At 62.5% G+C, this 21734-nt stretch overlaps 2 protein-coding genes across 11 annotated transcripts in view; one reads left to right on the top strand and one right to left on the bottom strand.

The window, feature by feature from the left end:
• The first annotated feature begins 16951 nt into the window (after positions 1-16951).
• Positions 16952-19986, top strand: HYI (hydroxypyruvate isomerase (putative)). The gene is made up of 8 exons (XM_087731642.1): positions 16952-17157; positions 17243-17354; positions 18473-18587; positions 18734-18812; positions 19001-19050; positions 19245-19314; positions 19501-19635; positions 19849-19986. Exons 1-8 carry the CDS (start codon positions 16962-16964, stop codon positions 19935-19937), a joined length of 846 nt encoding a protein of 281 aa, XP_087587768.1. The 5' UTR covers positions 16952-16961; the 3' UTR covers positions 19938-19986.
• Positions 19987-20111: 125 nt separating this feature from the next.
• Positions 20112-21734, bottom strand: part of SZT2 (SZT2 subunit of KICSTOR complex) — a 59386-nt gene continuing 57763 nt past the window's right edge. For 7 of the 10 annotated variants that reach the window (XM_087731627.1, XM_087731621.1, XM_087731622.1 and 4 more), the window contains one exon: positions 20112-21366. In XM_087731627.1, coding sequence (XP_087587753.1) covers positions 21220-21366 — 147 coding nt within the window. In that variant the 3' untranslated portion in view covers positions 20112-21219. The remainder of the gene's footprint in view (positions 21367-21734) is intronic. The other 3 variants (XM_087731625.1, XM_087731623.1, XM_087731620.1) reach the window with 1 other exon arrangement.

Consider the following 21734-nt stretch of genomic DNA (forward strand, 5'->3'; position numbering starts at 1 on the left):
TATAGGTCTCACGGGCCTGAGCCCCGGGCAATGGGTGCTCTCGGGTGGTGCATTGGCATGTGGGACACCTGCAGGACTCCCCTGGCCCCATTGATTTGGGGGGGGTGGGGGTTGCCCCACTCTGCCCAGGAGCTGGGATGTCTGCTACACTCAGTCCCTGGTCTCTCGCCCCTCTGTCCCCAGTGGGGAGGATTGCACCGCTGCACCCCAGCACCCATGATCACCCCCCAGCTTGCTGGATGCCCTCTCTGCCCCCCAGTGCATGGCTCGGGGGGGTGCTGCCAGCCCTTGGGGGATGGCAGAGGACGCTCTGTGCTGGGGTGGCTGTGCGAGTGCGGGGAGGCACCCGTTCCCCAAGCGCTGTGCCTGGGAGATTATTTATTTGGTGAGTTATGGCTTTGTTTTCCCCTGTGTAAATATCTGGGAAGCACAGCTAATGTTCTGTGCACAACCAAGGCAATTACAGCCCTCAGCGCAGCCCCCCCCCAACCCCCTCATGCAAATCAGCCCTGGCCCCTCCATGCCCCGTGTAGAGGGAGAAACTCACATTAAACCACCACCGTGAAACATGGCCAGCGCTGCCTGCAGCCCTGGGCCACCCCACTCTGGCCCCGTGGGGCTGGAGGTGCTCTTGGCCACATGGGCCAGCTGTGCTGGGGTCACCCTTCCAGCTGTGCCTGGGTCATCCTTCCAGCTGTGCCCTGGGTGGCCCTTCCAGCTGTGCCAGGGGCTGCAGATGTGCAGGGGTGATTTTTCATCTGTGCCTGGGGGTGCCTCTCCAGCTGTGCAGGTGTGGGAGGGGGTTCCAGCTGTGCAGAGCTGGCTCTTCCAGCTGTGCTTGCATGGGGCTCTTCCAGCTGTGCAAGGAGAGCTCAGACTGCCCCCAAAAATGCAGGAGAAGAGCCCCACAGCCCCGCACAGAGGGGGTACAGCCCCAGACCACTCTCCTGCAGGCAGGAATGGGGCCACTGCTCCTGTCTGAGAGCTGCTCGTTGGTGCTAACGAGGATGGGGGCACCCATCTCACCCCAGCCCGCACCGGGGCGGTGGAGCCTGGGAAGCGGCCGTGCCTCCCAGGCCCCGGCCCCTCGACGGCAGGCAGCCCGAATCAGCTTCATTAAGAGCCATTGATCTGTTTCCTGCTTAATATATTTTTCATTTCCAAATGTTTTTTTCCAGGCTCCACAGCGTTTGCAGCTTGTACCAATTAAGGCAGCAGCACAGAATGAGCGCTGCAGCCCATTAATTAAACTTATAGGGGGAGATTAAGTGCCCACTCCATTCTCCCTGGCAGCTCTCTCCGAGCAACAGGCGTGCTGGGGACAGGAGGAAGGCTGAGCACTCACGTGCTGGTCGCCTGCCCCCCCTCTGTCCCCCCCCATGTCTCCAGCCGGCCAAGCAGCCCCTGCCACGCTCGGCGCCAGCCCCCGACCCATGGGTGCTCCCTCTGGGTGCAGTGCAGGCTGCGGCGTCGCCTGCACAGGGGGAGCTGGGGGTGCCGGGCTCCCATGAGCCAGGGCTCAGGATGGGCTCCTCCTGGCTCTGCTCGGGGTGGGGATGATGTGCTCGGTACGTGCATGTCGGTGCATCCGTTTTGGGGAAGGGCGCAGGGCGCACAGGGATGCTGCCTTGCCCTGTGCCTGCCAGGCCAGGGGCTCATGCTGGCAGAGGAGCTGCAGCACCCACTGCATTGTCATGCTCCTGAGTGGCTTCTGCCCTCATTGCGGGGCAAGGGGACCTGGGCGAGGGGGTCCCCAGCTCCCTGCACTGACTCTGCCGAGCCAGCCATGGGCACAGCTCTGCCCCAGTCTCACAGAGCAGCGGTCAGGGACCGGCTGCGAGTTTGCTCAGGTGGAACTTGGGCTCGTGGCAGCCCCTCGCATCCCGCCATCGGCAGCGAGTGCCCACGCCGTGCTGGTTCCCTCCAGGAGAAACATACCGACAGGCGACCCTAGCTCCAGTCGCCAGCACCAACACCGTGGAGCCGCCGGTGCTTGCGCTGTCACACACTGTTGCCATGGAAATGATCACACTGTCACACGCTGACATCCTCCCACCCAGGGCACCTGGGTACTGGGCAGCCCCGCTGCCACCCACTTTGGGGCTGACAATGCTGGCGGGCAGGCGACCCGCACCCCTGCAGCACGCGGGGATGCGTCAGGAGCTGCATGGGTGCGGCAGGAGCAGGTCCCTGGGAGCAGGTAACCCACCCCATTGCCGAGGGGTCTTGCTGATGAGTCCTCCAGCCACTAACTTGGACAAATGATGGAAAGACGGAGCCATGCCCAAAGCCTGGAGCCTGGCCTGAACCGTGTGCCGGAGGCAGAGCCACTTACCCCTTGGATTGGCATGGCAAAGAAAAAGGAGCAGTGCAAAAAGCAAAGACCAAGTGGGGAGATGCTGAGCTCAGCAAACCAGCAGAGGGTTCATCTGGGGTCATGTCAAACAGCCAGGAGGGGAACCGCTATGTATCCCACATCAGCCCTGTACAACAGCCCTGCTGCCTCTTTGGGCAGGAGCAGAGCCTGGCAGGTACGGGCAGCAGCACCGGCATAACACCACTGATTTCTCTCCAGCATTTCACTTATTGCCACATGACATTTTGATTAAAAACTTGTTTTATGAGGAATTAAGAGGGCACAGTAGATGGATTAAAAACCCGCGCATGGACAGATTCCCTAAACAGCCTTGTTAATGGAGAGCCATCAGGGAAGAGCCGTGCCAAGGAGAGGCCCTGGGGACCAAAACTATTTACTGTTTGCACCAACAGGCAATGTGAGGATGCAAAAACTTTGCTGGCGTGAGGAAGACTTGTGAAATAATAAACGAGGAAGAAGACGGTTTGCTGCAGCATCACAGCCCGAGGTGCTGGGGTGAGCGCAGCAGAGCAAGCCACAATGAAAACGGTGACACCAGGGAGGTGTTCAGGTGGAAGTTTAAGGTGAAATGGAGTATCCTCCTTCCCATTTTAAAAACCCATTTTAACGCAGCTCTGTGGGCAGATCATGTTAACTTCTGAGTTTTCTACTTGTTCGGGTTTTTTGCCTTCCTGTGAGCAGTTGCTCTCAGAGCCAGGAGAGGATGGTCCTGGGGGAAAATAGCCCCCATTGCTGCTTGGGGATGCCCAGTCTGGCCACGGGCTGGACGCTGCCCTCCGCTTGCCTGACAGCACTGTGAACGCAGGGTGAAGGCAGGCTGTGCTGGCCCAGCGGGGTTAACTGGGGGGTGAGGAGACCTGCAGTGGGTGGTGGGCCCGGAGGGGGCAGAGAAAAGGAGAAAATCTAGCCTTGCCGGGGGCTGAGCCCCTCCTGCCCAGGGGCTGCAGGGAACTGCGCTGGGGGCTGTGGGCCGGGGTGAAGCAGGGGGAAGGCAGCGTGTTGCCTCGGTTCAGCCCCCTGCCCGGCGTGGGGCACCCACCGGCTGCGTCACCAGCAGCGAGGCTGGAAATGCCACGTGTGGCCTTCACTGCCTACACTGACACCGGCACCGGCACGGTGGCACCCACTGCATGACTTGGTGTTTCCCTGCCTCGTTGCTTTTGATTTAGCAGTTGCTAGAGAAACTAAAGTTGCAGTTTGGGGAGCATCTGCATTTTAATTAGTAATTACCAGCAGTGCTGCTCCTGCCTAGCTGTTGCCTGCAGGGTCCCTGCTGCAGCTTGGGGGCTGCCCGTGCCGGGGCAGGGTCGGGGTCATGGCACCGCACCTGCTTTATGCCGGGTGTCCTTTGCAGGTGCCAAGGGTGGCCCTGTTGTGGGTGCTGGTGTGGTGCCCCGGCTGGGGTGCTGCTCAGTGCCCTTTGAGCCCCTGCTCCCAGCAGCCGGAGATGTCCTCGCTCTGCCGGGGGGGGAGTCCTGGTGTCCCGGCTGCAGCCCCAAGGGAGGGGAGCATCACTGTGCCATCTGTGGCCGCAGCCGGTTTGGTTTGTGCCGCAGTGGCTCCCTCCCACCCACTCCGGCAGCTCCCCCTGCTAATGCCTGCGCTCATCCCTGCTCCTCCACCTGATTAATTCCTCATGCGGCTCTGTAAATGCTGCCGTGATGCCCGGAGCGGGGAGACCCGCGTGTTCCCTGCTGCGTGGGAAGCAGCTCGCTGAGGGGAGAGCCTGAGGGAGCGTCCCCGGGCACTGCAATGAATTTCCCTTGCTCCCCTCCGGGGTGATGCCCGCCATCCCCATGCCCACCCTCCACCCCACATCAGGTCCCCTCCTGCAATTCCCTCTGTGTCCTGCCCCACTGCTCCAGGACCTGCAAGGTGGGTGCAGGGGCCGAGGGCAGGACCCCCCTGCAGAGCCCCGCTCCCAGCTGCTCCCGTCCCCTCCCTCGCTTACTGGGCCAATGGTTCATTTTAACAAGGCTTTTAGGCTTAAGTGCTGCTTGGCGTGACTGGGAGAAATTGATATTTTGAGAATGAGCTTGCGAGGGGCCATGAATAATTCACGCCAGGGCGGTTCCGTTCCCATAAACAGGCTGCTAAAAAAACCAAACCCAGCGCTTAACAAGGAAACCAATTCCCATCCTGCAAAGCCCCAGACCCCGGCTCAGCCTCTGCTGAATCTTTCATGTTGAGAAAGGGGTTCCCACACGGCGGTGGCAGCGAGGGGAGCTGGCCCCTGCACCCTTTCTGGAGCATCCCAGGGCGGTATCTGCTCCTCGCACTGGGATGCATGGCACAGCCCTGGGGAACTCTGTTGGGGTCACTGGTGGCAGTGGCACTGAGGCCATATGATCTGGGGGCCAGCAGCATGTCACCAGCACCACTAGGGCTGATTTGACCTCTTTATTTTGTTAGGCCCCTTGTTAAGGGCTACCCTGTGGGGTGGAGGGCAGTGAACACCCATTGCCACAGCAATGGGGACAAGCAGGCGAAGCATGTCTCCCCGGGGTGGCTCTGGGGACAAGGAAGGGACACCTCCAACCCCAGGGCAGGCAGCAGGGGACATGACCTGGCTGGGGCACAGGGCAAGGGGCTGGGGAGGGGAGCTGGGCTCAGCCCCTCTGGCATGAATCCTGCTGTCCATCTGAGGAAGTCCCCATGGAGACCCATGTCCCCTGGGAGTTGGAGGGGATGGGCTTTCTCTCTCCGAGCATGCTGCAAGGATGAGCACCTGGGAGGGCGCAGCACTGCCAGGCTGGAGCACAGCATTGGCACAGGGATGATGGGTTTGAACTGGCCATGAATAAATTTAGGCTGAAAATTATAAGCAGGGTCCTCACTGCCAGAGCAGCCAGCCCTGGCACGGGCCCAAGATGGGACTGCCCAGGGCACGAGCTCAAGCTGGGCTGGAGACGGAGCCCAGTTGTGTGCAAGGGTGGATGGGTGCCAGCGAGATCGCAGCAGCCGGGCACAGGGTCGTTCCCAGCTCTACGTGCTCTTCCTCCTGAGTGTGCCCACCCCATGCCAGTGAGGCTCCAGTGCCCAGCTGCCAAGACCTTTGTCCTCTGCACCGTGGCTGGAGGACCTCTGTGCAACCTGGGAGCATTCCCCACCTGCCCCGGTGCTGCTGCAGGGAGGCTGGGACCCCCTTTCCCCCGTGGAGGGGACAGGACGGGGTCACCTGCTGCTCCCATCCCTTGCACAGGGCTGTTGGGGAGTGCCTCCACGGTCCCGCTCCCAGCGCCGAGCTGGCAGCCCACGTGTGCCAGAGCCACTGTGCAGCGACAGCAGCGTCTGTTTGCTGCCACCGAGGATCTCTCTCTCTCTCTGGCTGCTCATTACTGGATGCCTTCCAAGCGACAGGGCTGGATGACACTAATCCGGCTGGTTTCACAGCGAGAGCCCACGTCGGCGAAGGGCTTGGTGGCTGCCCCACTGTAGCTTTGCTGGGGAACGGGGCCACCAGGGCTGGAGGCTGCCCTGGTTTGCACCGGGATCCTGGAGCATCCTGGGGAGGAGGGACTCGGGGAGATGAACATGGGGCCAGAGCCAAGCCGGCACAACCATGACTACTGGCACTGAGAGCCACCTGGAACGAGCTCAGGAAGACAGGTCCCCCACACCCCAGCCTGCAGGAGAGATGGACGCCGTGTAGCCCAGCCATCCCCTGTCCCTGGGCTGGCATGGCAGCTGTACAGAGTCACCCTAACAGTGCTGCCGTTCTCACAGGCGCTGGTCCTGTCTTCCATCCAGCTGAGACCCCCAGGGACCAGGATGCTGATGGCTTGAGGGGGGCACCGGTGTGAGATAGGGGGGCTGGAGCCAGCACTGGGGCCTGGGGATGCCCAGCGAGGGGTGAGAGGGACAGCATGGGCGTTTGGCCCCTCTGCAGGCACCCGCGGCTGTGGCTGCAACTGCAGGTTTGCAGCCCCTCTGCTGGCCCAGCCGGGCTGGCAGGAGCCTGGCAAGGACTTAACCTCCCCCAGGCTGCACGTGCAGTGAGGGGGCAGAGAAAGCCCCCGGCTCTCCAGTAACACCCCGTACCCTGGGGACAAGGGCCCCCAAAGGCACCGAGGGCTAAGCCAGGAGCGCAGGGGGTGACACAGCACCCTGTCCCCAGAGACCGGGAGCCTTGCGCTGGCGCCTCGGCATGGAGCTGCGTGGCGATTAGCGAGGAAGAGCCCTGCAGCCCTGCCGCTGTGCAGGGAGAATTAGCGGTAATAAGTCATGATCATCCCCTGATGACGAGCACTTAATGTGTGCCGGTTCTGCTATCAAAGTGCCTCTTAAACCCCAATCGCCCTGTCGATAGCGATGGCAGCGGCTGATGGATCCCCAGCCGCCTGGCCGCCCGGCCAGGTCGCTCCCGGCATGCCATAGGCAGGAGCATCGATTTCCCACAACTGCGAAGAGGCAAATATTTGAAAAGTGATAAATAAAGGGAGCTGCTGGCTCGGCTGTGCACGTCAGCGCCCGGGATTAAGGCAACGAGGTGAGACTGCCCAATTAAATCCCAATGAAAATGGCTGCAAATTCAATTTTTCCCCGTGCCCATATCCATCCTGAGGGCCGGGGGGGCTGATAACACGGGGTTCATCGATTGGCACTGCTGGGAAGAAATCTCTCTGAATTCAATTAGTTGGGAAAACACAGGGGGCGGTGCGGGGAGCGGAGCAGGGGCTGTGTGCCTTTGTCATACCCAGGGGGATGGAGCACCCAGCACCCACTGCGAGTCACCACAGGGCTGCTGGACACAGTGGTGACAGCACTCATGGGTGCCCACACCGCCCTGGAGAGATGGGGGAGAAACGCCGTGCTTTGGTGTTTTTCTTGGTTTGCAACCCTTGGGGGTCACCCTGGGCCTGGCACCCCACCGGCATCTGCAGGACACGGCGGCAGCTGTGCCGGGGAATTGAACATCCCGCTCTATCTCCGGCACTGATGGCGACTGACAGGGAACAGCTTGTGCAAAACTCCCTGCGTCCCCGAGCGGTGCCTGGCCTGTGCTGACCTGCACGGAGCAGGACTGGCCCCGGCAGGGATGAGGCTGCAGGTGCTTGGCAGGTCTGCAGGGTGGTCTGCGACTTCTCCCCAGCCCCTTCCTCCGGGGCTCCAATGCAGAGGGATGACCCCGCCGGGATGAACAGCCATTACGTCTCATTACCTTGGAAACCGAGCAGCAGCTTTGAGAAGCTTCTCCACCAGCTCTGAGAAGCCTCTCCACCTCCTCCTCCTCCTTCTCCTTCTCCTCCTAGCTAAGCCCAACAGGAAGGGGCCAGGGGATCTGGGGGCTTGGGGCTGCCAGGCTGTGCTGCCAGGTGCAGGCACGCCGCTGCCTGCTGCCTTGCTCGGTTCCTCCTCCCTGAGCGCGAGAAGTCCTCCATTAAAGCACACGATACTCAAGTTAGTGTGAGCGATGGAGGGGGTCCCACTCCATCCCCACACTGGGGGCACGGGGGCAGGGGGTAGATGTGGATTCCAGCTGGTCCCTGCCACCATGCAGAAGAGGGTCATGGTGATGGGCAAGGAAGAGCCTTCCCAGCCCCAGAGCAGGGCCGTCGGCCTCGCCAGGCTGCAGAGATGGGGCTGCTGGGGCTGTGGGGAGCAGGCACCAGGGTCCCCAGGGGGTGGCAGTGCCCTTACAGCCCCCCACTCTCCACACCTCCCCTGGGGTGGCAACCTGGGCTCCCCATGCACAGCGAGGGCAGGAGCCCCAGGGCCGGGAGTGGGGGGCTGGGGGTGGCAGGATGGGGGCTGTTGGGACAGAGGGACCCAAGGCAAGAGGGTCTCCCCGGCCAGCCAGCGCACCCCTCCTCTGTGGCACAACAAAACCCCTGCACGGGGCACCGCCATCAGCCGGCAGCCTGCACCCCGGGGCCAGGCAGGAACCCGTATTTTGCCCTCTGGGGGTACAGGGGACCACTGCGAGGGCTGGGCAGGGGCTGTCGCCCTGGCAGGGAAGGCAGGACAGGGTTGGGAGGTGCTGGGGCAGATGTGGGGCTGCTCTGCCCCCGGGGAAGGTGCTTTTACCAGCTGCGGGCACAGCTGGGACCAGCTGCCGCGCTGCCCTGTGCACAGCCTCGGCTGCCGCCAGGCCGAGCAGGGGCTGCTCGCCGGAGCGTGAGGGCTCAGCGCAGTGGTGCGGGCGGGAGAGCCCCCTCCTCCGGGGCAGCCCGCCGGGCCCGCCCGGCCCCTGGCCCCGCCGGCTCCGGAGCTGGCACCGGGAGGGCCGTGGCCTGCTGTTGGCCTTTCCTGGCCTGACATCTGTGTGCTGTGGGGTGCAGGAGCACAGCCTGCTGGCTGCCGGCTGCACAGCCCGGCACCCTGGCCCCACACAGAGCATCTCCGTAGCCCGAAACAGAGCATCCCTGTGGCCTCAGGAAGGGCATCCTCCTGGCCCCACGCAGGGCATCCCCATAACCCCATACAGAGCATCCCCATGGCCCCACGAAGGGCATCCCCATGGTCCCACACAGGACATCCCCACGCCAGGCATCCCCACAGCCCAACCTGCCTGCTGCAGCTCACTCTGCCGGTCCCCCCCCAGCCCCACCATGAGCCGAGAGCATCCTCAGCGGTGAGGGATGCTGGACCCCCCCACAAAACAGTGGGTGAAGGGCTAGCTCAGAGGACAGGACCCCCTCACAGCAAGGGTGACGGTGGCCCCGTGCTGAGATTGCCGTGGGGCTTGGTGACACACAGCTGGGGTTTGCTAACAGCGGTGGCACCCCATGGGCACAGGGCCACCATTGCCTGGGCTGCTGGAAGGAGCAGGGTCAGGGCAGGTCTCTACCTCCCACTGCCATGTACCTCCTTGCCCTCCAGCGATGCAGCACAGAGTTGCCTGTTAACCCTCCTCCTCCTCCTCCCTGCAGCCCAGGGATGAATGTCTTATAAGGCTGAACTGGGCTGCAGAAGGACAGATGGTGGTTTTGGGGAACCCCTTCAGCCCCAGCCCTGGTGCAGACTTGCCCGGCACAGGGGTTAGGGGTCATGGTGCAGCGGGGAACCTGCCCCAGAGCACTGGGGGGCAGGTAGAGGGGGCCCATGCAGGACCCATGGCAGGCTGTGGCCAAGGCATGTCCCTGCCACTTGGCCCCGTGCACACACTCCTGCTGAGCCCACAGGAGCAGGCAAAGCCCCCCAGGCTGGGCATATTTCCCCCCGTCAGGCTCCCCCCTCCTGCCTGAACCGTCCCAGCACAGCTCCACACCCCAAAGCTCCTGGGGCCTGGGCTGAGACTTGATATTCTGCCCTCTCCCCTACACACATTGGCAATTAGATCATAATTGTAATATTTGCATATTCATAACAGCTGAAATTAATCGCATTTGCATAATGGTAATGAAAGGGACTTCATTAATTACCGCTTTTTTCTAGGGATTTTGCATATAAATGGATTCCATTAGGCAGGTTGAGCTCTGGTGCAGGGGTGGGATGGGAGCCATGTTGCTGGACTGGGATGGAGCTGCGAGGACTGGTGGCACCGCTGCCACCCTGCCTGCCCGGCTCTGCTGTGCCCTGCGTGGGGGCTTGGCCGGTGGCTACCTCCCTGTGCCCAGACCTGGTGGCTTCCCCTTGCCCTGCTGACCCCACACCTGCCCCAGGCATCCCAACACAGCATGGGGATGCGGGTGGGAGCAAGGATGGGCACTGGGGCTGCTGCGGCACTGGGTTTGTCTTGCTCAAGGGTGTCAACGAGGCCATGGGGAGCACAGGGGGTCCCTCCTGCAGGGATGGCCTCCTTCTCTGTGCCACCACCACCTGTGCCTGGGGTCCCCCCTGTGTTTGGGGGGAGCTGGACTGGCCACTCATGGCAGCCAAGGGACCCCCCCTCCTGCCCTGGGGTGATACTAAAGGCAGTGATGCCTGGGGAGGACTGGGCAGCCAGGAGCAGCTGGTGCGAGCAGGTGGCCTCCCACTGCGTCACCTCTGTCACCGCTGGGCCCTTCCCAGGGGATGTGCCAGCTCCGAGCCCCACAGCACGGCCCCAGCCTGCCCCGTGCCTGGTCCAGCACGGCTCCCTCCTGGCAGGGCCAGAGTAGGGCTTTGCTGGCACAGCCACGGCCTCTCGTGTGCCAGAGCCAGGCAGGAGTGATGCCCCAGCCTGCAGAGCTGCTGTGACCATGTGCAGCAGCCCCAGGGCAGCTCTGGCCACAGCATGAGCCTGCTCGGGGCTGGCAGTCACCTGGCATTGTCCCATCGTCCCCATCCCATCATTCTGCCTCTCCTCCAGGGCAGCTCACAGTACCTGGGAACCTCTGCCAGGCGGCTGGCACCGTCCCTGGGGTTGCCACCAAACTGCTGTCTGGAAAAGCCCCAGACATCCCAGTTGCGAGCGGAGGTGAAGGAGGAGGCGAGAGCTGCCCATAGCCCAGGGAAACGGGAACGCTGGGAGCAGCGAGTGTCAGTCGGCAAACGCAGGTGAGGAAAGTCTCAACGAAGGTCTTGGTGGCTGGTGGAGCCACAGGAGGTACTGACTGAAGCAAATGCAGAGAAAAACCAACTCCAAGCAACAGCCTGGTCTGGAGACAGGAGAAAGACAAGGAGGTTGCAACTTCAGCGTCCCTCTGTCCATCCCCGGAGGGTGAACACCTTCCTCTGCTTCCCAGTCTGCCTGCATGCACAGCCGGTTCAGCCCTGTGTGTGCTGGTGCCAACAGCAGCTGAAACAATAAACACGAGTCAGGTTTGGAGGAACCAGCTCCGAACCGGTGCTGGGAGGTGGCAGGTTTCGTTTGGTCCCAGCCACGCACTCTGGCCACGGGGCACCTCTGCTCCGCTCTGGCCGGGGAGAGGCTTCCACGGAAGACAGAGCTCGTTGCCTCCTTATTGATAGCTCCTTCCCTCCCGCACAGCTGGGGAAGAGGCCTGTGGAATAAATCAGTGCAAGAGACAGATTATGGCAGCTAAAGACTCCAAATGAGATGATAATTGCTGTGGTAATGACAGTGAAGACCTGATGCTGCCGATAAGGAAACATCTCCGCTGCTCTTGGCTGGTGCCTGGCCAGGGGGTTGGCATGGGCGCATGGCCCGGGATGTCCCCAGGGACACCGTGGCCAGGCAGCACTGCCCTCCCTGTGCCCACAACAGGGGCCGGGTGCCCGTGGCAGGCACTGGTCCCCACCGCATCCCCGCAGTGGCAAGGATGGGGACGCTGGGGGCTGGGCGAGGGGACACGAGGCGGGCAGCCCTGGCGGGGCCGTTTGTCTGGTTCTCCCGCCGGCTGCGTGTCAGCTCTAATTAGGCAAACTTCTGTATTCATTGTGAGCCCAGCCAGCGGAGAATTCCACAATTGAATTTTAATGCCCTAAAAACACATTACAATCAGCTTGATTAATTAAGAGATGGCTTAACATGGTGACCGGGCTGCAGAGGGCCATGCTGGGGAGGGGTACCATGCAGGCCCACTCTTGCACCCCACGGCATGGGGCACAGGGCTGGAGCGTGCCGGGGCCGGCAGAGCTGGGAATGGTCCCTGAGCCCTGCAGGGCTGCGAGAGCGGATGGGAGCCAGGGCCAGGCTGTGCCCTGGGGGTGCCAGGCTGCACGGGCCCCTGCTGCCCCAGCCAGGGGAGGGCTAAGCCCAGACCTCAGGCACCTCGGCAGCCCAGGCTCAGCTGGGCAGGTGGCAGTGGGAGCATCCCCTTCCCTCCCCGGGCCTCTCTCTCCCCATCAGTGTGGTCATCAGGGCCCTCCCGAGTGCCCGTTCCCTGCGTCCCCACCACGTCCCTGCTCTGGGTGCAGGGGCTGACACTGTGCTGTGTCACACCACGAGCGGGGTGCTCTCAGGGGGACCCTGCTTGCTTTTGTTTGCGAGTGAGGATGAGCTGGGAAGCTCCTATTAATTTGCCTCTGCAGTGATTCCCCGGGGCACCAGTGATGCTGGCTAGTGGGCTGCCACCTCCTGCAAGCCAGCTCTGCCCCTGCTCCCCGGGCCACCACTTGCTGTGACCATGCCCAGCCCAGCCCGGGTTGTGTCCCCACACGCGCCACTGCTTGGGGTGGCCTCACCAGCCCACCTGGGCGCTGTGGGCTGAAGCATCCTGGAGGGACCCCTCCCCTGCCTCCTGTTGCGGGCACCGGGTGGCGGGAGCGATCCCCGCAGAGCCTTGCCACCTGAATTTCACCAGGCGCCACTGGTCAGGGGGATGGTACAGCTGAAGCCTGTCCTGCTGTAGTGTAATGAATGGAAAAGGCGGGAATCCATAACCGTGGTACAAAGGAGAGGTTGCAACTGGCAGGACATAAATCAGAGGGAAAGTGATAAAGGGAGGCTCCTGCCAGGAGGGGACGGCAGTGGAGAGAGGGATGGCGACAGCATCGTAAGGCCAAAAGAAATCCTGGCAAGGCGATAAATCCTGCCACCGCTGGAGCTGCTCGAGTGCTAATGATCATGCAAAAACGCCAGCCACATTTAACAAATATTTCTGTTCTGTATTTGGAGAGAAGCGGGACGACGTATTTGAATCATACAAGAGTGATGAAGCCGTCTATTAATTACTGCCAGGAATGTTAAACAACATCTGCCAGCTCAGCGGGCCCAGGCACCGCCCGCCCCGGCCTCCTCCAAGAGCTGGAAGGAGAATTTGGCCTCCTCATTAATTGTCTGTGAAATCTTGGAATAGCAAGAAAGTCCCAGCCGGCTGACGGAGAGCCCACCTGTGCCAGGAGCCGCGGGGACCTGGGGGTGCTCGGTCATCGCCTCCTCCTCTTGGCTCCGATGGGATTTAGATCATGTTCCCACCCGGTTCGATCCTCCCTGATGAAGAATAGCCATAAACTGGCAAAGGCTGGGCATTTGTTTCCTGTAATATGATGTATAGATTTTCTTTTAGCCAAGTGTTTTTGGAGGCTGTTAGAAAGGGAGGCCTCAGAGGGGCAACATGCTTAAGGCATCCTGCAGAAATCTTCGCCGCAGCTCTGGAAGGGGCCAGCTCCTTTCCCTGCATCTCCCACGTCCTTCCCAGTGCCTGGGACTAGAGGAATGGAGGGGACAGAGGGATGGAGGGGATGGAGAGATGGAGGGGATGAGGGATGGAGGGGATGGAGGGAGAGGAGCAGGAGGAAGATGAAGAAGAGGAGGAGGAGGAGGAGAAGGAGGAGAAGGAGGCTCCCACAGGGAGGGGAGGACCCCACAGGACCAGGATAAGCCCCAGGTACGGCACAGTCCTGCTGCACCCCATCATTACCCATCGGCAACCCAGGCAGGTCCTTCGTTTCGGGAGGGGGAAACAGGCTGAGCAGCAAAGGTGGCTGCGAAGGGCACAGCAGCCTTTGACGGCGGTAATGCAGGCAGCTCAGCAGCAGAAAGCAGCTAATGAACAAATTATCTCTGCACAGTATGCATGGACCGTGGTAAGTGGAGAAGGACCTGGTGGAGTGATGGATCCCACCAAGGAGTCCCCAGCAGGCACCGGGGCTGGCGCATCCCTTCAGTGCCAGGTCCCTGAGTCAAACCCCCGGCAGTGCCCAGAGCCATGAAAACAAGAGAGATCCAAGAAATTCGGGTGGGATTCTGGGCAGGGAGGAGAGCTGGGGATACCCGTGCAGCCGGCCAGGTTGCATTGCTCAGCAACGCCTGCCCCAGCATAGCCGGAGGAGCAGGGAGCTGGGAGGGATGCCCCGGCAGGGGCTGGGGGTGACGGGGCAGGGGGCACAACCATCGCAGGGACACACTGGCCTCGGCGACACAGGCGGGGAGGGGGCTGGGTTGGTGCTGGGTCCTGCTGGAGCAGCTTTTCATCTCTTGGTCCCTTCACACCCAGAGGGGATGGGTTTGGGAAAGACTGTCTTTGGTGAAAAATCATGAGATTTAATACAAGCAAAGCTCTTGCAGCTGCCTCCACGAGATGCGGGGTTACGTGCGAATTATTTTTCCCAGCCATTTTCTACACATAATAAGGCTAGAATTTACTCACCTACAAAAGCCAAAAAACAAACTTGGTTGCAAAATATTGGGGTGCTTTACAGCAAAAAAGAAAGCCCAGGGAGGAAGGGATGCCGAGGGTGACCTCTCCCAGCCCCAGCCCTGGATCGCCTCGCACAGCCGTGGGGCGCAGAGGGAGCGGGAGAGGTCTGGGGGTGCCCAGGAGGGACGGGGGTGACGTGTCCTGGTGGGACGGTGCCACCCAGCCACCCCAGCCCGGAGCACCTCGGCCCTTCCAGCCCCTGGGGTGCCAGCAGAGCCGCCCGGGAGCCCAGGGACAGGTAGTTAAAATACAGAAATGACAATTTAAATTAAAACGTGTTTCATAAAAAGGAAGAGAGACAAAACCTTCCCCACAGCACAACGAGCTGGGGGATTTATGGGGTACTGGGAAGACTGGTGGCCCCACTGCAGTGGGCTCTGGGGGGGCCTGGCTCAGCTGCCACTGCTGGCACCATGGGGCACCCCAAGGCACCGTGCCGGGGAGCGGGGGCCACCTGCCGCCTCCCCACCCCAGCCATCACAGAGGCCAGAGCTGGGTCTGCGCCGAAATGTCAGCTCGCTAATAAAATGTGCAGGAGCTGCCTTTTCTTTGGGCCAATAAAACTCCTGTGCGGCGGCAGGGATGCTCAGCACCCAGCCACCCTCCTGTGCCAGCGCCCCACTGGGCCCCCTCCCGGCCCCCCTGGGGGGGACATGGGGCTGGTCTGACCCCATGCTCGTGCTAGCCCCCCAAACAGCGGGTGCTGGGTGCAGGCCCCAGCGCTGGCGTGGCACATGGCTCCAGAGCCACAAGTGGCACGGCGGGGAGTAAATCCACTGTGTCCTGTCAAGGTAAAGTGACAAAACACCGGCCTGCAATGCAGGAACCGCAGTTATAACAAGAGAAAATCAATGCGATATATTACCAGAGATATAAAGACACCATTAATGCTTCAGCATGTAGCCCAGCAGCTTCACTTGCCATCGGCAGGGCAGGTGTGCTGCGAGGGCTCCCCGAATTCCCGTCCTGCTGCCCAGGTCGCCCACATGCTGGGCTCAGCTGTGTTTCTTCGCTGCCCCCCAGCAAAGGGCCCGGCCTCCAGCTGGGGATGCGGCCACGACTGCTGGGGCCGGAGCAGTGCACGGCCGCGCTGGGCACCTTTCCAGCCCCACGGCACAAGGATCCGGCGAGGCTGCACCCCGGGCCAGGCAGGTGCCACCCCTCATTCCGGGGCTCGCCGTGCCCGTGCGGCTCTGCCACTCACCCACCCGCTGGTGCTGAGCCCAGCGCGCTCAGGCACCTCCTGGGTCTGACCGAAGGGGAAGAACGACCCCAGTGCACCGCGGGGCAAGGCTGTAGACGGACGTGTGGAAGGTGCAGTGCTTCCCTGGCACAGTGGCTGCGGGCGGGGGGCAGTCCGTGTGCTGGGGACACGTGCCAAGGACATGCGCGGGGATGCATGCTGGGGACATGCGCGCTGGGGACACGCGTGCTGGGGACACGGACGCCACCCCGCACACAGCTGTCCATCACTGGGGACAATTTGGATTATTACTGAGAAGTCGAGTCCAGCTTCTTCTAATTGCTTAATCAATAGCCTTAATTGAGTTGAGAGTCTTTAACGGATAGCTTTGCCATCGCTTTCCCCGTTGCTGGCGCTGCCCTGACCTCCCACCAAAAACCTCTCGCTGTGGCTGGCCTCCACCGAGGCGGCGCTGCCGCTGGGGTCTCCCAAACTGCTGCGAATCGCTGGGGCTTGCACGGGCCGTGGGGCCGGGGCTGCGGAGGGCTTCTGCCGTGGTCACGGAGGAGCCGGAGCATGCAGGGCTCCCCAGGCGCGGGCAGGCAGGCGAGAGCCCCCAGAAACAGGCTCAGCACAAGGGGCTGTGAAATGCCGTGGGCTGGACAGGACACGCACCCCCCCCGTGCAGCCTGCGAGCTGTGCCTGGGGGTGCAGAGAGCACCGGGGACAGGGACCGGGGACGCGGGGCTGGGGACGGACACCGCAGAGGTCGGACTCCCGCACACCAGAGCCCCTGCGCGGGAGCCCGGACACTGCGGTGTCCATCACCAGCCCCACAGCACTGCAGAAGCGGAGATGAACATTTTATGGTAAAATATGCAGAGCGTGGGACAAAAGAGAAAGCGTTTCTTGCATAATGAGGCACTGTTAGAGACAGGCTCCCCAGGAAACCAATTAACACGGCGCTCTGCGTGTCAGGCCAGCACCTGGCAAGACCAGCCTTCCCCTGCACGCCCCCGTCCCGCCGCCCCCGTGATGAAGACAGCAACCCCACCTGTGTCACAGCCGGCACGGGGCTGCCCCTGCCTGCGGGGCTGCTGACCCACGCGGGCCCGGCGGCCCCACGCACCGGCGCGGCCGCGGGTGTGCGCCGCAGCCGTCGCCCCCGGGGCGGGGCGCTGGGGGCGTCGGAGCCGGGAGCAGCGGGGAGCGGCCGCGCTCCAGCGCTGCCCCGGCTGCCGGGGGCTCGCTCGCACCCGGGCCCGCCATCGCCCACGGGTGGGCCCCCGCTGCCCGCAGCCGCCGCTGCCCGCGCGGGACGCGGGGCCCGCGCTGCCCGTCCCTGCCGGCGGCCCCGCCCCTGCTGCGCGTAGCCCCGCCCCCACCCCGCAGGCCCCACCTCCGCGGCCTCTGGCCCCGCCCCCCGCCCGCCATGGCGCTCCGCTTCTCCGCCAACCTCTCCTGGCTCTTCCCGCAGCTCCCGGCGCTGCCGGCGCGGCTGGAGGCGGCGGCGGCCGCCGGGTTCGGGGCGGCGGAGGCGGCCTGGCCGGCGGGGTGCCCGGCCCAGGCGCTGCGGGCCGCGGCGGAGCGGGCGGGGGTGCGAATCGTCCTCCTCAACACCCCTCCCGGTACCGCCGCTTCCCCGGGGCTGCGTGGGCGGGCGGGGGTTCGCGGGGGTGCCCCGGTGCCGCTGACCCCGCCGCTCTCTCCTAGGGGACCAGGAGGCGGGCGAGATGGGGCTGGCGGCCGTGCCCGGGCGCCAGGCTGCCTTCCGCCAGGGCCTGGCGGCGGCGGCGCAGTACGCCCGGGCGGTGGGCTGCCCCAGGTAGGTGCGAGGCGGGACCGCGCTCCTGCCGCCCCTCGGCTCCCCCCCGGCCAAGGCGGCCCTCCGCAGCCCTCCCGCTCCGGCTCCTCCGACCCTCTGCACCGCCGTGCCTCCGTCCCGCCGGGGCACGGAGCCTCTCCCGGGCAGCGCCTCCCTGCTCAGCCTCGCTGTAGGTCCCTGCCTGCGGGGCCGCGGCCTGGCTGCGCTCGCTGGGAGCGGCCCGGCAGCCGGCAGGCGCTCGTCCGGCCCTGCCGTTCCCTTGTGGCGGCTCTCGTCTGCCCCGCCGCACAACAGTCCCCGTGAGCGCCCTCCCTTTCTCCTCCCCGGTTACACCAGTCGTTTCCCCCGGGACACGGCAACAGTTGCTTTATTGAGGGCCGCGCTGATCACAGCGCAGCAGAGGCGCTGTACGAGATGCGGTTAGCCTGGCACAACGTGGCCCTTTTACGCCATTTACTTTGCATCGTTCTTTCCCTTAGAAACGCAGTCCAAAGCCCTGCGGAGGGCATGGGCCAGGCAGGCCGGGGGTTGCCCAGACCCATTTGCGCTCTCTGGTAATGGGCAGAGTGAAAAGGTTTTGTTTCCCCGGTACGCCTTCCCCAAACGGGCGCTGAAGAGCCTTGCTCTTGCCTGGCCGTTGAGCTCTGCACGCAGCCTGGCGCAGCCCAGCACTGGCCACCATCCCCTCCCTGCTCTAAGCCAGCAAGCGGCGAGAGGCAAGGCATGGGACCTGCCCCTGCCAGAGGCAGCACGCCTGCTGCCCGTCCTGCTGCCCTGGGGGCAGCCCCAGGAGCGAGACCCCAAGAAAGCTCCAGCCTTGGGGTGGAAGAGCCAGAGGCAGCTGGCAAAAGAGGGAAGAATCAAAGTCTGCGATTTGTCAGGCAAAAGGTTCAAAGGCGTCCCTCTGCGTACTCGGGTGGGATGGTGCAGGTTTGTCTCCTGCCAGCTTGCTGGTGCCTGTCCTGGCTCCTGCGCAGGAGATGGCTCCTCTTACCCCCTTCTGTGTCCGCTTCCCCAGCCTGGCCCCATTTTCCATCGGCAGAGGAAGGTGTATTAGATCCGACCAGCTGCTCAGAGACTGGAGCTGCTGCCTGTGGCTGATCCCTCTGTGCATGCAGGATCCACCTGATGGCTGGGCGGGTTCCCCTGGGCGCAGACCGGGCAGCAGTGGCAGGCGAGATGGAAACCACCTTCATTGAGAATCTCAGATACGCTGCTGACCTCCTGGCCCAGGTAAGTGGGGAACGGGTCCTGCTCTGTGGGTGCAGCTCTTAGGGTACCGAGGATGGAGAATCCCCCGGCAGCCTGGCACGGGGAGGGAGCACTCCCTGCTACAGAGGTGACAGGATGCTCCACGGGGTGACATTGCTGTGTTACAGGAAGACATGATCGGACTGGTGGAGCCTATTAACAGCCGCATCACTGACCCTCGCTACTTTCTGAACACTCCGCACCAAGGTAAGGCAGACATCTCTCCCCACAGTCTCCTTCAAGGGAGGAGAAGGATCCCCAAAGTCTGAAAAGCAGGAGGGTGCCTCTACTGTAGGGAGATGCTGAGGGAGCACAGCTGATGAACGGGAGGCTCAGGGCTTCAACATGAAGCTTCCAGCCTGGGGCTGATGGTCTCTCATTTCTTGCCCCCTTAGCTGCTGCCATCCTGGAGAAGGTGGGACGGCCCAACCTGAAGCTGCAGCTGGTGAGTCAGCATTGAAGATCTCCGGAGTCCACCCTCCACCAGGGAACCTTGCACAGGCCCACAGGGGAGTCCCAGGGGCTGTGGGCTTCCTATCCCCTCCTGGGGACGTGGGGAGGGACAGGGACCATAGCACAGCCATCCTCAAGCACTCACTACTGAACAGCTGCACCATCCGGCTCCTCTCTCTCCCCCAGGACATCTTTCACTGCCAGATCATGGATGGGAATTTGTCACGCAACCTGGAGACATACTTCCCACTCATCGGTAACGCCCTGCACCCAAACCGCTCCTCTGTGGCCATGGGGCAGGAGTGGCTTTGAGATGGGGCCCTACTGCCCCACGCTCTGCTGTGGCTGGCTGGGGGCAAGGGTCTGCTCTTGGGCCACCTTGTCCTAGAGAAGGCTGCAGGCAGGGCTGCCTTGGGCAGAGCATCTCCCGTTCCCTCCCTAGGTCATATCCAGATTGCACAGGTGCCAGGGCGGCACGAGCCCGACAGCCCTGGGGAGTTAAACTTCCCCTACATCTTCGAGCTCCTGGAGTCCCTCGGCTACACTGGCTATGTGGGGTGCGAGTACGCTCCGAAAGGTGAGCGGGCCTATGGACTGTGGGTGATCCCAGCCCCACTGGCAGCTCCCAGCATGGACCAGTTGGCTGGGGACTGTGCAAAAGCAGGCATGTTCTGGGGGTGGCAGGCAGCGGGCATCGGCATCCCTACCTGGGGCTGAGAGCCCTGCCCAGAAGAGGGGCTGCTCCAGCTTGCCTGGGGGTGCCAGCAGAGGACCGTGTCTGTCACTGCAGGAGACACTCTGGAAGGTCTGGGCTGGCTGCGCTCGTACTGGGAGAGCAGAGGCCTGCAGCACGGTGGGACTACCAAGGCAGCAAAGTAAAAGAAGGAAAACACTGGAATAAAAGTCAAAGCAATGGCTTAGCAGAGGAGCATGTCTGTCTTCTCTATGACTTGGGGCAAAGTTAGGAGCATCTATGTCCTATTGCCCTTCCCCAGGCCCTCCTGGGCCAGCCCAAGCAGTTTGGACCCTCATCTACTCAAGCACCATCTGCAGCACGTCGTATTTGGGGGTGCCATGGGCACCACTGTAGGTGACTTGAGGTACACAGGAGCACCTTCACCTCCAGTCTGCAGGGGTGTCCCAGGGAGAGGTTTCCAGTCCCCCCTGCCAAAGGGAGCATTCACTTCTTGGGAAGGGTGTGAGTTTTCCCAGTCCGGCTCCAGCTGGTGCCGAGTTGGGGGAAGAGGGCTCTGGGCTTCCGCGTCCTGCAGTTCTCGAGGCTGCTGCCAGTGCCCAGCACTCGCCCTGCCGCACGTGGGGAAAGCGAAGCGAGCAGCCCCGTCGCAGGCTGCCCGAACCAGGGTAACAGGCTGGGGGCTGCCTGCCAATGGACGCTTGGGGCTGACAGCCCTGCTGCTCCTGCGCCAGAGCAAGTAGGAGACTCCAGTGCAAACCCAGCCAGCCCTGCAGCCAGGGTTGCCTCTGCATCCCCTAGGGGAGGCTTTCCAGATCCTAGCCTATGGCACGTGAGTGGGGATCTGGTTCAGTTTATTTCACAGATATATCAATGGCTTTAATATACATCTCCATAAAACCTTCCCCTGGTCCAGTTCACCCTTCCTGTCCCATTCGGTGCTCTCCTGATGAAAGGGCCAGAAGTAGGCACCCTCACTGCCCTGAAGTCCAGGAGTCTTTCCACCTAAAGCCAGAGCGCTGTGCGGTGCTGCCCTGTGCAGAAGACGTACTGTGTGTGCTCCTCCATGCCTTCCTGGCAGGCAGAACTCACCTGCAGATGCCAAAGCCACGTCCCTGAGAGCTGCTCTGCTTCAGCCAAGCCACAGCAGCCAAGCTCCTGCCCTTGCAGTTCAGTTCAAGGTCATTCAGTATCAAACCCACCGAAAACAGCGTGCCGAGGGCCACACCAGCCAGCCAGCGACTGATGGAGGTTACAGCTGGGGCTGAAGCCCAAGAAGAGGAGGCAGGCTGCCCTCGCACATCCCCAGGCTCCTCAGTTCAGTACCCCTGCGTGCCGCTAGCAGCGCTGCCTGTGGTGCTGGAGCACAGGTCCCCCCCCGAGGCCTGTTCTTCCCCTTTGTCACCCATAGCACAGCCACACCAAGAGGTCTGGTACGTGTATCGCTCCACGGTGCGGGTGCCGGTGCTAGAGCAGGCCTGTCCAGAGGTTGAAGCAAGCAGTGTTGATAACTGACTCCAGGTGGTGGTACGTGGACACAAGCTGTGGCAGAGGGCTCTCGCTGTTCTGGGGCTGCACTGGGAACGGCTCCCGGAAAACCACAGTGAGGCTCTGCTGAGAAGGAAAAGCAGGTCAAGGGACAGGATTCAGACACGCATTGTGCAGTCCCTAGCCCAGATGTGTGGGCGCTTGCTTGTCCGTGTCAGGCAGATACTGAGAGAAGTCCCAAAATGCCAACAGCACTAAGCTAGTGCCTCCTCCTGTGACAGAGCATGTTTGAGCCTCCTCCCAATTTTTCTGGTGGAAATTAGGTGCAAGGACTTGCCTACTCCCTCCGTCCCAGCCCCCATGCATCTGCAGTTATACCAACCCCAGCAGCAGCCTCAGGAGAGGAAGGGATCCTACTGCCTCCACAGTAATAGGGGCTTCCAGGGAAATTAGAGGGAAATTTCTTCTTCTAAGGCAAAGAGTAGGAGTGAAAC

Source organism: Nipponia nippon, unplaced genomic scaffold, assembly GCF_047370975.1.
Source record: "Nipponia nippon isolate SJK-2023a ecotype South Korea unplaced genomic scaffold, ASM4737097v1 scaffold_5, whole genome shotgun sequence".
Classification (NCBI taxonomy): domain Eukaryota; kingdom Metazoa; phylum Chordata; class Aves; order Pelecaniformes; family Threskiornithidae; genus Nipponia; species Nipponia nippon.

Bases quoted from the DNA above. Each gene is read 5' to 3' on its own strand.
- HYI (XM_087731642.1), top strand. From the start codon at position 16,962: ATGGCGCTCCGCTTCTCCGCCAACCTCTCCTGGCTCTTCCCGCAGCTC. The intron at 17,355-18,472 runs GTAGGTGCGAGG...CTGTGCATGCAG, and splicing joins CGGGCGGTGGGCTGCCCCAG to GATCCACCTGATGGCTGGGC. The intron at 18,813-19,000 runs GTAAGGCAGACA...TTGCCCCCTTAG, and splicing joins TCTGAACACTCCGCACCAAG to CTGCTGCCATCCTGGAGAAG.